Source organism: Adiantum capillus-veneris, chromosome 11, assembly GCF_014529385.1.
Source record: "Adiantum capillus-veneris isolate H3 chromosome 11, ASM1452938v2, whole genome shotgun sequence".
Classification (NCBI taxonomy): domain Eukaryota; kingdom Viridiplantae; phylum Streptophyta; class Polypodiopsida; order Polypodiales; family Pteridaceae; genus Adiantum; species Adiantum capillus-veneris.
In genome coordinates, this window is record NC_140941.1 from 115,768,432 (window position 1) to 115,782,038 (window position 13,607).

The 13,607-nt window shown below is 43.4% G+C and overlaps 1 protein-coding gene across 1 annotated transcript; it reads right to left on the reverse strand.

Moving 5' to 3' along the window:
• Positions 1–5,033: 5,033 nt before the first annotated feature.
• Positions 5,034–8,273, reverse strand: LOC147447880 (F-box protein At5g51370-like). Its single transcript, XM_086523770.1, has 3 exons — positions 7,719–8,273; positions 6,138–7,622; positions 5,034–6,015 (listed from the first exon to the last, which is right to left on the reverse strand). Exons 2-3 carry the CDS (start codon positions 7,475–7,477, stop codon positions 5,739–5,741), a joined length of 1,617 nt encoding a protein of 538 aa, XP_086379896.1. The 5' UTR covers positions 7,478–7,622; positions 7,719–8,273; the 3' UTR covers positions 5,034–5,738.
• Between the last annotated feature and the right edge of the window lie 5,334 nt (positions 8,274–13,607).

Below are 13,607 nucleotides of genomic sequence, written 5' to 3' on the forward strand. Positions count from 1 at the left end.
CCACCACATCCACAGTCTCCTTGTTGTCCTTCCCTGAGTCACTATCACTGCTTTCCTCATTATGCTTGTCTTTGCCTTTGCCCTTTGTAGAGCATGTCTTTGCCTTTGGATGTGCAATCTCTAGACAAATGACCACGCTTTCCATAGTTGTAACAACAACTCTTCCTTTAATCCGAAGAAGCAAGTGCTTCCACGCCTTTATAAAAAATCTGAATTTTGCCTTGAGTTATTAACACGGGTTTCTCCTCAATGAAAAAAGAAATGAGATCATCAAATTCTAGCTTTTGCTTCATAAAAGTGTCATGGACACCGTTTCATGTGTCTCGGGAAACTTCGTGAGTGCACTTTTCATAGCCGACAGTTGATCATGAATAACTTTAGCCTTCATAAGAAATGATTTCATGGAACTTCCGGGTGACAACTTGATGGCAAATAATTATCCAAGAAGGGTGACTTCTTGTATCGTAGAATCTCGATCAAACATTCTACTGAGCTTAAACCACATATCATTGGCCGTCTTCAAAGTCTAAATGGTTTGAAAAATTTCCTTTGCAAGAGATTTCGCAATGGCCGACATTGCCTTCGCATTACTTACATCCCAATCGGCACGGATTTTGATACTCGTCATCTTGAAGGCGGGTGTAACTATTGTTGGAATCCCTCGTAGGACGGGGCTCCGAACCGTCAACTATATCCAATAAGCCTTTCTGCGTGAACTAGAGTCGCATAATCAAGTTTCAATGGGTGTAGTTATCACTACTCACTTTGTCGTTGGCGCTCGAGCAAGGGGGGACCATACTAAAGTTGCAAGATCTCGGAAATAGGGGTTCCTTCTCGCACTCCAAGGGATGACCACAAAGTCCAAGCCGCTTCACAGACTCCCGAAGGCTCTTGCAAGCCGCTTTCCAAACTCCCTAGACTCCTGAAGTCGCGCTCCCAAAGCCGATCCTAAGATTGATGCCCTTCGCGAACCTCTATCGTTCCTCCCAAAGCTAATCGGAAGAACCCCCCCCCCCCCCCCCCCCCCCCCCCCCCCCCCCCCCCCCTTTCCCTCCCCTGTCGCGCCGATGCCCTCTCTGAACTTCACCTCTAAAGCAATTGATGGTGCCTTTTGTAGGTTAAGTCAACAAGCGAGGGTAAGTGGGGGAAGCTGTTGGCAATGAAGGGGAGGTACACGTAGCAACATTTTAAACCTCTCTTTGTGCGCTAGAGGAGTGGGGGTAAGATCGTTGCCGTCGTCGGCAAGGGGAAGTAGCAAGGGGCGTGTCAAAACGCTATTGGGGTGAGTGGGGCGTTGATGTCGCCGGTCGCGCCAAACAACGCAGGGGGTGTTTCAAAACGTCGGTGAAAAAGGCCACGCTTGTCGCAGGTAAGTGTCGTTGCAGAGGCTTGCATTTTGAAACACTACTGCACCGTAAGCAAGTTCGGTGCAAGAGGTGACGGGGAAGTAGACGCCAAGAGCTCCAAGAAGCAGCATTTTAGAACACTGGTAGTAGGGGAGAGCAAGGTGATGGCAACAACTAAAAGATCTTCCGCAACTTCTTAGGGTGTCACCTTGCTCCATCAAGGCTCTGATACCATGTTAGAGTCGACTATGCGGAAGAGTAGAGACAAGGAGAGAGAGAGAGAGAGAGAGAGAGAGAGAGAGAGAGAGAGAGAGAGAGAGAGAGAGAGAGAATGAAATGTTATATTAACGTCTTCAAAAGGCCAAAATGACCTATGAGACCAGAGAGAGAGAGAGAGAGAGAAATGAAATGAAATATTATATTAACATCTTCAAAAGGCCATAATGACCTATGAGACCCGAAAGTTACAAAGTGGTGGATCTGATACAAAGTCAGAGTAACAAAATAGCCTAACAACAGTACAAAAACAAAGATATATACTATGGGGTCCTAAGTTGGTTGATGTGAGCCAAGCAACAAATTAAGCAAAAAATGGGCGGCTTGTTGGGATAGCTGTATCACAAGAGATCTATCATCGGTCGTTGGCGAATCTCATCAATTTCCTCCATGGTTAGTAGTATGACCGGGCGTTGTGCATGCCTGGCCAGCGTGCTCCGAATTTTCTGTCATAGCCTCCGTCGATGCTGTGTAGTTCTTCGCAGTCGCAGACGCCTGGATTTCCCCAATCCAATCACTCGGTCAATCAATGTGCCTTTGGTGTGAGACGAGGGGGAGCTTTGCTGTGGGAGTGGTTGTTGCGGCTGTCCTGTGTCTACTTTGAAAAAGTCTGTGATCCGTCTTTGAGACTGGCTATCCTCTCCATTCATCCGGCTATCTCTGTGTCTGCGCAGCTCGAGCAAGAACAAACCTAGACATCTCTAATCTTCATATCCCATGACTCTTGAGAGTGGTCCAAAGCCCTCTCTGAACAAGCAGTGGAATCGGCCTCGTATCTCGTAGTAGACGGGGCAGTGGCATGTATAGTGTAGCTCGGTCTCGGGTTCCATGTTACACAAGGGGCAAGTCCTGTCTTCTGTTGGTACTCCGTTGTATCTCCTAGTTTCAATCCGCAACTGGTGAGAGGATGTGCGTAACTGGCCAACAGCACATCGTATCCCATGAGACAAGTGGGTATCCATGTATTTGGGTCTCGTCACAAAACCATCTTCCGTAAGCTGGAGAAGGTGGTCTCTGTAGAAAGCCATCTTCGTGCCCAATTCTTGTGCTGGTTGTATCCATGTCCTCCTGGTGTCTAGTTGGGTCAAGTCTTGGCGGATGAGCTTGGTGATCTCTGACTGTGTAAGAGTGAGAGATGGTGCATCCAATGAGTAATGGAATGGTGGCAGCCCGTCGATGCTGAACCCATGTGCCTGAAACCATGATGTCATCTCCCCATACCAGCATGTTGTATCTCCTTGTATGGCTAACTGTCGAGAGGATTCAAGTGCTATGCGAGCATAGTTGTTTCTAGGAAGTTCCCATGTGCGGTTTATGAAGGAGACTGATCTGGTGAGCGCCTCCACCACTAGTGGGGGGGCCGCTAGCTCTGCTCGGATAATGGCTCGTGGTACTGATACCTTGGCTCTAATGAGCCGCTAAACCAACCAACCTTGGCAATGAATAATTGATGCTTTTATAATGAGAGAGAGAGAGAGAGAGAGAGAGAGAGAGCGCTAAACCAACCAACCTTGGCAATGAATAACTGATGCTTTTATAATGGGGGGCAATGGGTTTGAATTTATACCCACCTAAGTAAACTGCCCTTCCCAAACTTCGACAAATAAGTGAACTAAATACCTAAAAGCCAAAATAAATACTGCGATCACATTGGGCAGTTCACTTGAGATGCCATTACTTTAACACTCCTAACTATAGTTTCAAATGTTTGTGTAGCCACAACTCTGGCTTACAAGAAAATGTAAACAATCGGCCTGCAAAACGTACCATGAAAAAAAAAAAAACAAAGTGGAAGTAAAAGGAAAAACACTTCAGACTTCGGAAGTCCAATTAGGACCCACCAGCAAGAAAGGCCTTGGACATGAATTCCAGAGAATATTATGAATTTATGAAGCTGCCATCAAAAGCCTCACCTCCCAAGCAAACCCTAAACCCTAAAGCATAACCCTAACACAGTATAGAGCCAGCATTAAGACAGTAAAGGCGAGCCAGCAAGTATAGAGCCAAACCCAACTAAGACTCTCGAAATAAATCGGCTCACCACAGCAACCAACCTTCAAGATGTATCCTTTGCAACCACCAATCACCAGTCTTTCATCTCCAGCTTGAAGCGAATGTCCAAGAAACTACCAAAACTGCAATCTCAAAGAAATAAAGCCAGCAAACAGGTGCAAAAATAAGGTGCCAAAAGGCAACTAGTAGCATCACCTTCGAACCCACTCTAAGGAATTCAGAGAGTGGCTGTAAACTGTATCTTTATACAGCAGCAGCAAGCAGAACTGCCAGAACCTAAGTACACCTTCAATTCATGAGTTCGATACCTGGCAATTGTCAATCCACTTCGGCTATGTGAAACCATATACACTTCAAATGCTACTGCTTGAAAAAACTTGTGGCAATAAGCCGAATGGTATGTGTACCAACAAACCAAGTCTTTTAAACAAGTGCACAACCCAAGTACTTGCACAAGCCTTCCTGCATTTCGGCGACACAGTAACAACACAGATCATACCATCCAGCACCAAGCAAATAACAAAGCATTGTGCACCAACAAACCAAACCTCTTAAACAAGTGCATAACCCAAGTACTTGCAAAAACCTTCCTGGATATAAATACCGTAGCAACAAGTTGTCCATTCCCAGCTAATCATCGAGCTCCTCAACTAAATATAAAGTATATTAGTAGCAGCCGCCCTGTCCTAGAAATACATTTGATCCTTTCACAACAACAACCGCATTAAAATCTGCTTTATTTGACTATGTCCTGGAACCTGACCTGAATATGAAACTGCTTTTTGTACTTCACAACAGTAAGCAAATAAGACGTTCGCCTTGCCTTTCTGCGGGTTGTCCAAATAAAATGAACTGTGCAATTCAGAAGATTCCTGGCAGCATAAAAGACTTTGTGCATGTCTTTTTTATTTTAAAAAAACTGATTCTGAGATAAGCAGATTACCAGACCAATGAATACCACCTACTTAGCAACTGACTACTTCATGTATCAAGCTCAAGCAAAGAGGGAGGGTAGAAATAAATCACATGACAAGAGTTCATGTTCAAGTGAAACTCCCACTCGGGCACTCAAACATAAAAACTCTCCTTGACTGCAAGCTGCAATTAATGAAAATGTCTTTTATGAAATAAAAGTAAATTCAGGTTTATTGACCACTCCATGACTCTTGATAAGGAAATTTCTTACACCTCGGAAGCAAGTAAGTTAATACATAACAGTCATAATAAGTATGGCGTTTAAATTTAGCCATGTCCACCAACCACTACATGAGGCATTGAAAGTACATTGCCTACCCAAACTAGTCCCATAATTGAAATACCCAACACCATGTTACAGATGTGTAGCTCAATTACATCACTCTGAATTTTACCTGATGCTAATCAGTTTGCTCACCAAACTTCAGTTCAAGCTTGAATCTTAATCACTTTTTATAGTTACCAGCCCTTCAATTACAATGTGATTTTGAGTATAGAAATACAGTAATTGACTGCAATCATGCTATTTGCATGTTTTCCCGTATAACCCTGTTTATCTGTTCCTGTCAAAGGGAGAAGAGGGCACGACATGCCACCTAGTACATTGCAAGCACACAAGCCCCACACCTTCAGAAATCGCAATGAATCAGAACCAAGTACGTAGATTCCTCTGAGGTTTGAGAACTCATAACAAGGCCTAAGATAAGAGGGCAAGCTTGCAAGTAGTAAACTTAGACATCTAGTGTGATGACTCCTGTGAGGTGCGAAAACCAAAACCTAATTTGAATAAAATCATGATGAAGACTCGCATTTATCGCTTTCCCTTCTCAAGCTCAATTTGTCTTTTGATGAAGACTTGTCAGCACACAAGCCTCACACCTTCAGAGGTCGCACTGAACAAGAACCAAGCACATAGATTCCTCTTAGATCAAGGGAACTCGTACTAAAGGCTGAGATAAGAGAGCAACCTTGTTGCACGTAGTGACCTTCCAATTATAAGATGTTGAAACCTTAAAGGATGTGAAAACCAAAACCTGATTTAATTGACAGCTTGATGAAGAATCACAAGATATAGCTTTCCCTCTCAAGCTCAGTTTGTCTACCATTCAAGACTTGTAAACATCTTCCTCAACTTGGGCCCCCTTTCTTGAAAAACTTTCCACCTTGTTGCCCAATACCTGTCCCTGTAAGGCTCATGGATAGTAGAGACTTTGCATCTGGGCGCCACTTCAACTCCTTCAGAAGACAGAACTGAAGGGCAAGATCCTGACTTATCTCAGAATCTTTGACATTGTTACAATAAACTACCCTGAGTGCTTGAAGTTCCTTATAAGCCAAGATCACTGTCTCCAATCCTGCCGTTGTCAATGGCGAGCATCCTTCCAATGAAAGGAGCTTTACCCGTCTAGACACAGAAAATCAACAATTAGCAAATCCACCAAATAGCCACAAGCCACTACTAGATAATACAAAACACATAGCATAGGAGCGCTTGAAAATATGAAGAAACAGTGCAAGCCCCACTACCTGCAAGTTGCCGCTGCAGAGAATGTTTCATCATCCAAACCCCAACAATCTTGAAGCTCAAGGTCCCTTATACTCGAGCTCACCAACATGAGAGCTTGAAAGCCCGCTGCATCCCTAAGATCACAGCGCACAAGCTGTAGGTGCTCCAATGCCATACAGAATCCAAGGTGCTCTAAAGGGCCCGGGACAGGGTCAATCTGCTTACAATTTTCAAGCCGAAGAGTCTTGAGGCAACTACAGAAAGAGAGAGCTGCAATCCAGCCATCATGAAATCCCTGATTTGAAATTGTTAGCTCTTCTAACATTATACAGCATTGCCCAATTGCAGCAAGTCCATCATAACTAGCTTCACAGCCACTTAAACCTAGTTTGACAAGGCGTACGCAGCTTCTGGCTAGAATGGTCAGCCCTATATCTGTGAACGGACAGCAATAGAAATCACTCACAGAGCCAACAAGCCGCACAAGCTGTAAATTCTGGCATGCTGAGATGGCATGCAGCGACTCATCACTGCATTGATGAAGCTCCAACTCTTGGAGAGTGTGGCACATGTGAGCTACATAAGAAAGTCCATGGTCAGAAATGTCGCGATTTTCAGAAAGTAAACCCTGGTTCACCATATTCAAAGTGCCAGTATTGTCATTTTTCTCGACATAATTATTGTGCCCTGGATCTCCATTCTGATCTTGTTTAGAAATTGAGTCCAAATGCTTCAAGTTTGATGGTCTATCCGAAGACAGCCCCTCAACAATGGCAGAGCTATCCCCGACAAGGGTACACAATTCTGCCTCTAGGTTGGCCTTCCGGACATCTACTACACACAACCTCTGCAGGTCAGGAAATGCATCTCCTAAGATTTTCAATCCCTTGTCAAGTGTGGCCGGAGGTAACTGCTGATCTTGTATGAACCATTTAATGGACACAGGATCAAAGGCATCAACATCCAAATGTACGGAAAGGCACCTGTGTGTGAAAAGAACATTGACGGAGCTTGGGCTTCTGGTCATAGCAGAAAGGCAAGCAGGTGTGAGATCAATGTCTGTTAGATTAGGAAACCTTATTGACATTCGCCCACTCTCCAGGAACTTCCAATCCAAAAGTTTGATACACCTTCGTAGAAGGCCTTGCAGCCTTAACCATCTCTTGCACACTTGTGAGTAAGGATACGGAGAAATGGGAAGAAGACCCAATATTCTTAAAAGCACTTCATCTCCAAAGCAAAGAGTTAAATCCATAGCACCGCCTGTTGCGCCTTTCCATGGATCTATTTTGTTGCCCAGCCCTTTCCTCTGCATAGCCCTGCCCTGTTGAGATTGCTGTCTTTGCAAAAGCTGCAACATCTCGCATTCATTCACCGAACAACTATCATGTTTTCAGTTTGCAGAATTACGAATGCAAGCTGTCTGCCATATGCTGATGCTACCAAAACGGGTAGAGGAGAGGGCCAAGCAGGTGAGAAGGTTTGGCTCCGCACACGTGGAATTGCTTGAAAAACCAGTGACGGTGGACAAAGTAAGATTACAACATAATAAACAAAGGCCTTTAAATCAAATCACTTGGCCCAGAGAATGCTTTAAAAACCTGGAAGATAGCTGAAGCACATACAATCTGCGCATCCAATTCGATGGTGAGAAATCTGAACAAGCTCAAGAGGTAGCGGGGTGGCTTAATTACTTTCATGTAGCCCTGGAAGATAGCTGAAACGCAAACAATCTGTGCATCCAATTCGATGGTGAGATATCAGAACAAGCTCAAGAGGTAGTGGGAAGGCTTGATTACTCTCATGTAGCGCACAAGGATGCGCATACACGACCGTGTCTAGAAACGTACACAGAACATCAACCAATTATCAAGTGGAAGCGGAGATAATACTGTATCTTCGTCACAAAAGTAGCTTTACTAAAACTTGTGATCTGTAGTCACTGCACAACATTCACACAAGCGTGCGCACACAGACATTGTCGAGAAGTCTCTTTCTTTCTTTTCACCACTATGCCTTTGATGCGCTTCTTCCTCCGCTTCTCTGTACAAGACGAGGTGGGCTCTCTCTCTCTCTCTCTCTCTCTCTCTCTCTCTCTCGTGTATGTACAGGTATACAGGCAGGTAGAGGACCAAGACTCACAGGCTGCCTAGGGTGATAAGCCAAGCAATAACCGATGCAAACCTGGCCACGTTTTCTTCTCAAACGTGCAAAGCTTCTTTACAAAGGAAGAAAGTGCAGGTAAATCGCCTCTCCCCATTCTCTGAGAGTGTCACATACAAATGCAGAAAGATAAAGAATAGCGGGACCCAACTGTCAACTTTACGACCTTGCCCATTTCACTTTTAGAGCTCCATGTGATCTTTCCATCATAGGCTAAGGAGAGTGGTCGAAATGATGTGTAAGTTTCGATTGATCCTTCCAAAAGGGGTTTGGCAATTTTGTTGAAAGGGTGCGCGCATGAGACAGCAGTAGGGTACTCGCTAAAAGCTTTGGTTCCCCTTTCAAACGGTGCGCACATGCATCAAGCAGAAAGCCGCTGCGGCGAATATTGCTGACCTAGGGAAAATTTCCTCCATTGCGGCAAACCCGTGATAGTAGGATTTGTTATGTAGTTGGATGTTGTGGCATGAATATTTTCTAATAACAGTGATTCTGCTCTCACTGTGTGCGCAAAGAGGGTCTGGCATCTCTTTCCTTCCTTTTTGCAAGTGGTTGCAACACTCCCTTCCCCTCTACATGTGTGAACCCTTTCAAGCATGTTGCCACGAGCCTCTTGCAAATGCTAAAGAATCACTCGCTCCCTAGCGAGAAGGTGAGAGAAAGTAGGGACGCCAACAACAACTTTGTGATGATTCCTACTTTCAAGGGATTGCTGCAATGGGACAATTTTATTGCCGGCTCATGTTTTTCGAGATGCTACAACAAATTTCCACTTATGTGCGGACCCTTTGAGGGGGCCAAAAACGAAATGGACTCTACATGAAGTGTCTGCGTGCCGCATGGTCTACATTTAGTCTTAGTGCCTGTACAAGAAAAAAGTGACACCTTGTTCTTAACAATATCCCCACCAATTGACATACACGCCCAAGGAGTTATTGTTTGATAAGCCAATCGCTAACTCCACCTCATGCCTCTCACTTTGCCATATTTAATAGGGCTGACTATATCCTCTCTCCTACATTAGAAAAGGGATTTAAAAATCTATCTCCCTCCCCCTGTATACATACCAGAAATCCCCCATTCTTGCATAGCTCTCTCAATCTACTCAATGCCCTTAATGCAATGGATATGCATATAATAGAAGCTTCAGTCCTAAGGTGAGGAAGGTATTGTAGCACCTTCACAAACTCAAGAAAGCTTCCCCCTAATTCTAAATTCAAATCCTACAAGGTTCAACTTCAATCTACACACTGAACTTCACATAAATAAGTAAGCTAAGAGACAACCTTGAAGACTAAGCATTACACTCACACGCATACAAAGCAACCATTCACAAACTGTGCATGTATTTGAGATTCAATTCAAATATGAATCTCAAATACAAGATGATGAAGGATATGTCATTATCATCTCTAACAAGCATAGATAGAAAGCTTTGAGAAAAGAGGATTACAAGTGTTCATTGGAATGGTGAAGTACGTATAGAGCTTCACCTATTGTACTCTCTCCTTGGCTCCTCAAAGTTACCACCTGAAATGACAAGTAGGAAGCTTACTGCTTTAGCAAAAGTCACTGTTATAGGTGCATAGAATCCTCTCTTAGGGTTCACATTTGGCTACGTAGACATTTCACACAAAAAAGGGCTTTAACAAAAACCGAAGCATAATAGGAAAAATCGCCACAAAAAGGTTGTGCAAGCATAGCATAGTGAAACCACACAATATCGAATCAACCCCAAATTGTCAATCCGAGGATATGATAAACCTAGCCTAGCTTAGCTAGGGCATGGAAACACCCACCATGAGTGAGAGAACACAATCCTTGGAGATGAGAAAGAGGAGTTTATGAGCATGGAAGAAGATGGAAGTGAAACCATGGCTTGAGCTTCGCTCCCTCTTCATCTCATCCTCCCACTCTCAACACACACACACACACACACACACACACACATGGAAAGATATGTGCTATCTTATCACTCTCATAAGGAAGCAAACACACATGTTCATGCTTTGGCCGCACTAACAACATACACAGTAATACCATTGTTGGAAATACACATAATCGTTGCACGCAAATTTGGGAAAGATGAAGAAGGTCAAGAGCATACACCAGAAGAAGAAGTAGCACCAAGTGCACTAATACAAAAGATAAGGCTTGCCCTAAAGTGACGGGCGTATATACAAGCCTAGGAAATAAGACCTCCTATTGAGGGGAAAAAGCTCCCCATAGGTTCTAAGTGTGTTCACACACATCACTACCATAATATGGTAACCATTCCCCTTGGGACTCATGTGGTGAACATTATGTGCTCAATATACAAAAGGGAGTAAGCCCAAAGCTTTTCAAAGAGTTTTGAACTTCTCATGAGCAGGGCCATTATAATTGTCCTACATAGGCACATAAGCCAATTGACCTCTCTTGCAAAGTCTCTCTCACTGGCATAAAGATAATGCACCTTGAGGTGATTTGTGCGAGCATGGAACACTGAGTTTCTCAGAATTGTTGAATCACTCTAACTATCATAGAAGATTGTGGTGGTAGTAACGTATAAGTCAATCAAAAGGCATTTGAGACAAACACACTCAACGACAATAGTTGTGAAAGCTACCTTGTACTCACTCTCACTACTAAAAGCGGTGTAAGGGCAAAGGACCTAGGGAAGTCTAAAAGCTATGGTTGTGAGGTAAAGGGGTCCTAAATATGTAGACCAAGGGGTCCTATAAGAGGGTTGGTTACGTGGAGATCAAGTAACATAGTATGTAGGCCCTTTCAGTGGTATCAAAGCTTAGAGAAATTTCCTTTAGACATGGGAAGGGCTAACGGTGCTATTTTTAGCACTAGTGTCTTACTTTGTGCAAAAAGGTGTGTTGTGATAGTCCCCTTGTGAGGCAAGCATCCAAAGTTGGACCAGAGAAATTTGCGGCATGTGTGGTGTTGAAAAGGTGTGTCAAACCTTGCTCTACCCCTTTTTGATACCGCAAGAAATTCTCTCTTTTCTTCTGCTATGCCGTTCTCTGTTTGATGCTTCCAAAGCTCAAGCCTTTCACCTAAGGCAACCCTAATTCTTTAGGTTTGTGGCCAAACCACTTGCAAGGTAAACAATTCCCACCGATTGAGGGAATTCTCACAAGATCTCGCAAACTTAAGTGCTTGGAAAGTTAGAAGCAAGCACAAAAATTAAGTACAAGTTCACAAGACTCCACACGTGATCAACAATTTGAATTCTTTTGAAATTCCAAGGATGTGGCAAGGATGTAACTTTTGAATTTTTTTCTCAAGGATAATGCTTTCACAAAGCTTTAAATCATGTCATCCAGTCCCCCTCTTCCAGATGATGATCACTTCAATTTTGAAAGTCACCCACCTTCGGGGCCGGATGCTACTATTGAAAAGTACATGGTACGTGCAAAGTGAGACGGAGAATAAAACAAAAACAGTGTCGGTGGAGCTCTCAATGAGGATTTGAATTGCCTCACTACTCCTTATTGTTCTATATGATCAAAAGAATATATAAGGTTAGTACACTCAGTGCAATGGGTGTCTGACCAGTTGGCTTGAACCCTAACAATCTCCCACTTGAAGGCCAGCGTGTCCCAAGTGGCCTATGATGGTACATCTGTACAACCGTGAAGAAATCCTATGGATTTATCCTACACCCATCATCTCCATGTAGTGTGCAAAACTCTCGGAAGGTAGGCTCTTCGTGAGAGCATTTGCAGGATTGTTATCCGTATGAACCTTGACTAGCTCAATGCGCTTGCTAGCCATATGTCTCGTATCACATGATAACGGACTTCTATGTGTTTCAACCTGGAGTGAAACACAAGGTTCTTCACTAACACAATCACACTCTGAATTTCATAATGCAACGCTCGAGTCTGAGTAATGCCAAGATCTCCTACTAGGTGAGCTAACCACACAGTTTCCTTGCTAGCATCAGAAACTGCCACATAGTCTGCCTTTGTGGTGGAAGATTATGTACAGTTTTAAAGACATGATCTCCATGACACAAATACTCCAACAAATAGAAAAACTTAGATAGATGTGGATCTTTGACTATCCACACAAACCCCGCATAATCCGCATCCATGTAACCCACAATGGATGCATCATTATTCCCTAAGCGTAAGCACTTGTCTGCCATACCTTTCAAATATCTCAAGATGTGCTTCATTGCTTCCCAATTCTTTGTGCCAAGATTTTCCATAAATCTACTAACCACTCCCACTGTAAAAGAAATGTTCTGTCTCATGTTTACCATGGCATACATAAGATTGTCAGTGCTGAAGAATAGGGAACTTTGGCCATTTTTGCTTTCTCAACAACAGACTTGGGAGTATCATTCTTGCTAAGTTTTTCATATGCCTGCATTGGGGTACTCAATGTAGCTTTTCCCCCCATGAATATTAAAACATTGCAAGACCTTGTGGATATAATTTTCTTGTGGCAACTCCAGTATTCCACATTTTCTATCCACATGCCAAGAAAATGACTTGCATCTCCCAAATCCTTCATAGCAAACTCCGTGCCAAGGGAAACTTTCAAGATGGCAATCTCATCTTTAGACTTCCCAGCAATGAGCATATCATTAGCGTAAAGTATCAAGATGATAAGTGATCCACCATTCAACTTCTTGATAAACAATCAATGATCTTCCTGCCTCCTTACACAACCTTGGGACTGCATATACTTGTCAATCTTTATGTACCATTGCATTGAGCCTTGCTTTAGTCCATACGATGCCTTACAAAATCTATACACCAGTTCTACCCTTGTTGCATTTTCAGGTTTGACTTCAAAACCCTCTTGTAGCTTGTTGCTTCATGTAGACATCCTCATCAAGATCCTTGTGAATGAAAGTTGTCTTCACGTCCATTTGGACAAGTTCTATGTTCTCAGTGGCTACTAGTCCAAGCACAAGATGCAATGTAGTCATCTTGACTACCGAAGAGAAAATCTTATTAAAGTCCACGCCTTTCTTTCGTTTGAAACCCTTAGCAACCAATCTAGCCTTATAAGTAGGCTCATGATTTTCTACTGTGTGCTTCTTCTTATACACCCATTTGCAAGCGATACTTATTTTCCCTCTAGAAATTCTGTCAATTCCCAAGTTTCATTTGCCACGATTAAGTTATACTCGCAATCTGTAACCTGCCTCTCACTACCAGAAAATTGTCTCTCTGTCTCGCTGTCTACAATGCCAGAGAGCATGTGAAAACTTGTAGTCAATGTTGCCAAAGTCAATGCCAATGTCGGGTGTCACTCCTCTATGGAGGAGGCACCTCACCCGTGCATGTTGATGTTGGAGGAGAAGTTGTCGATGCCAC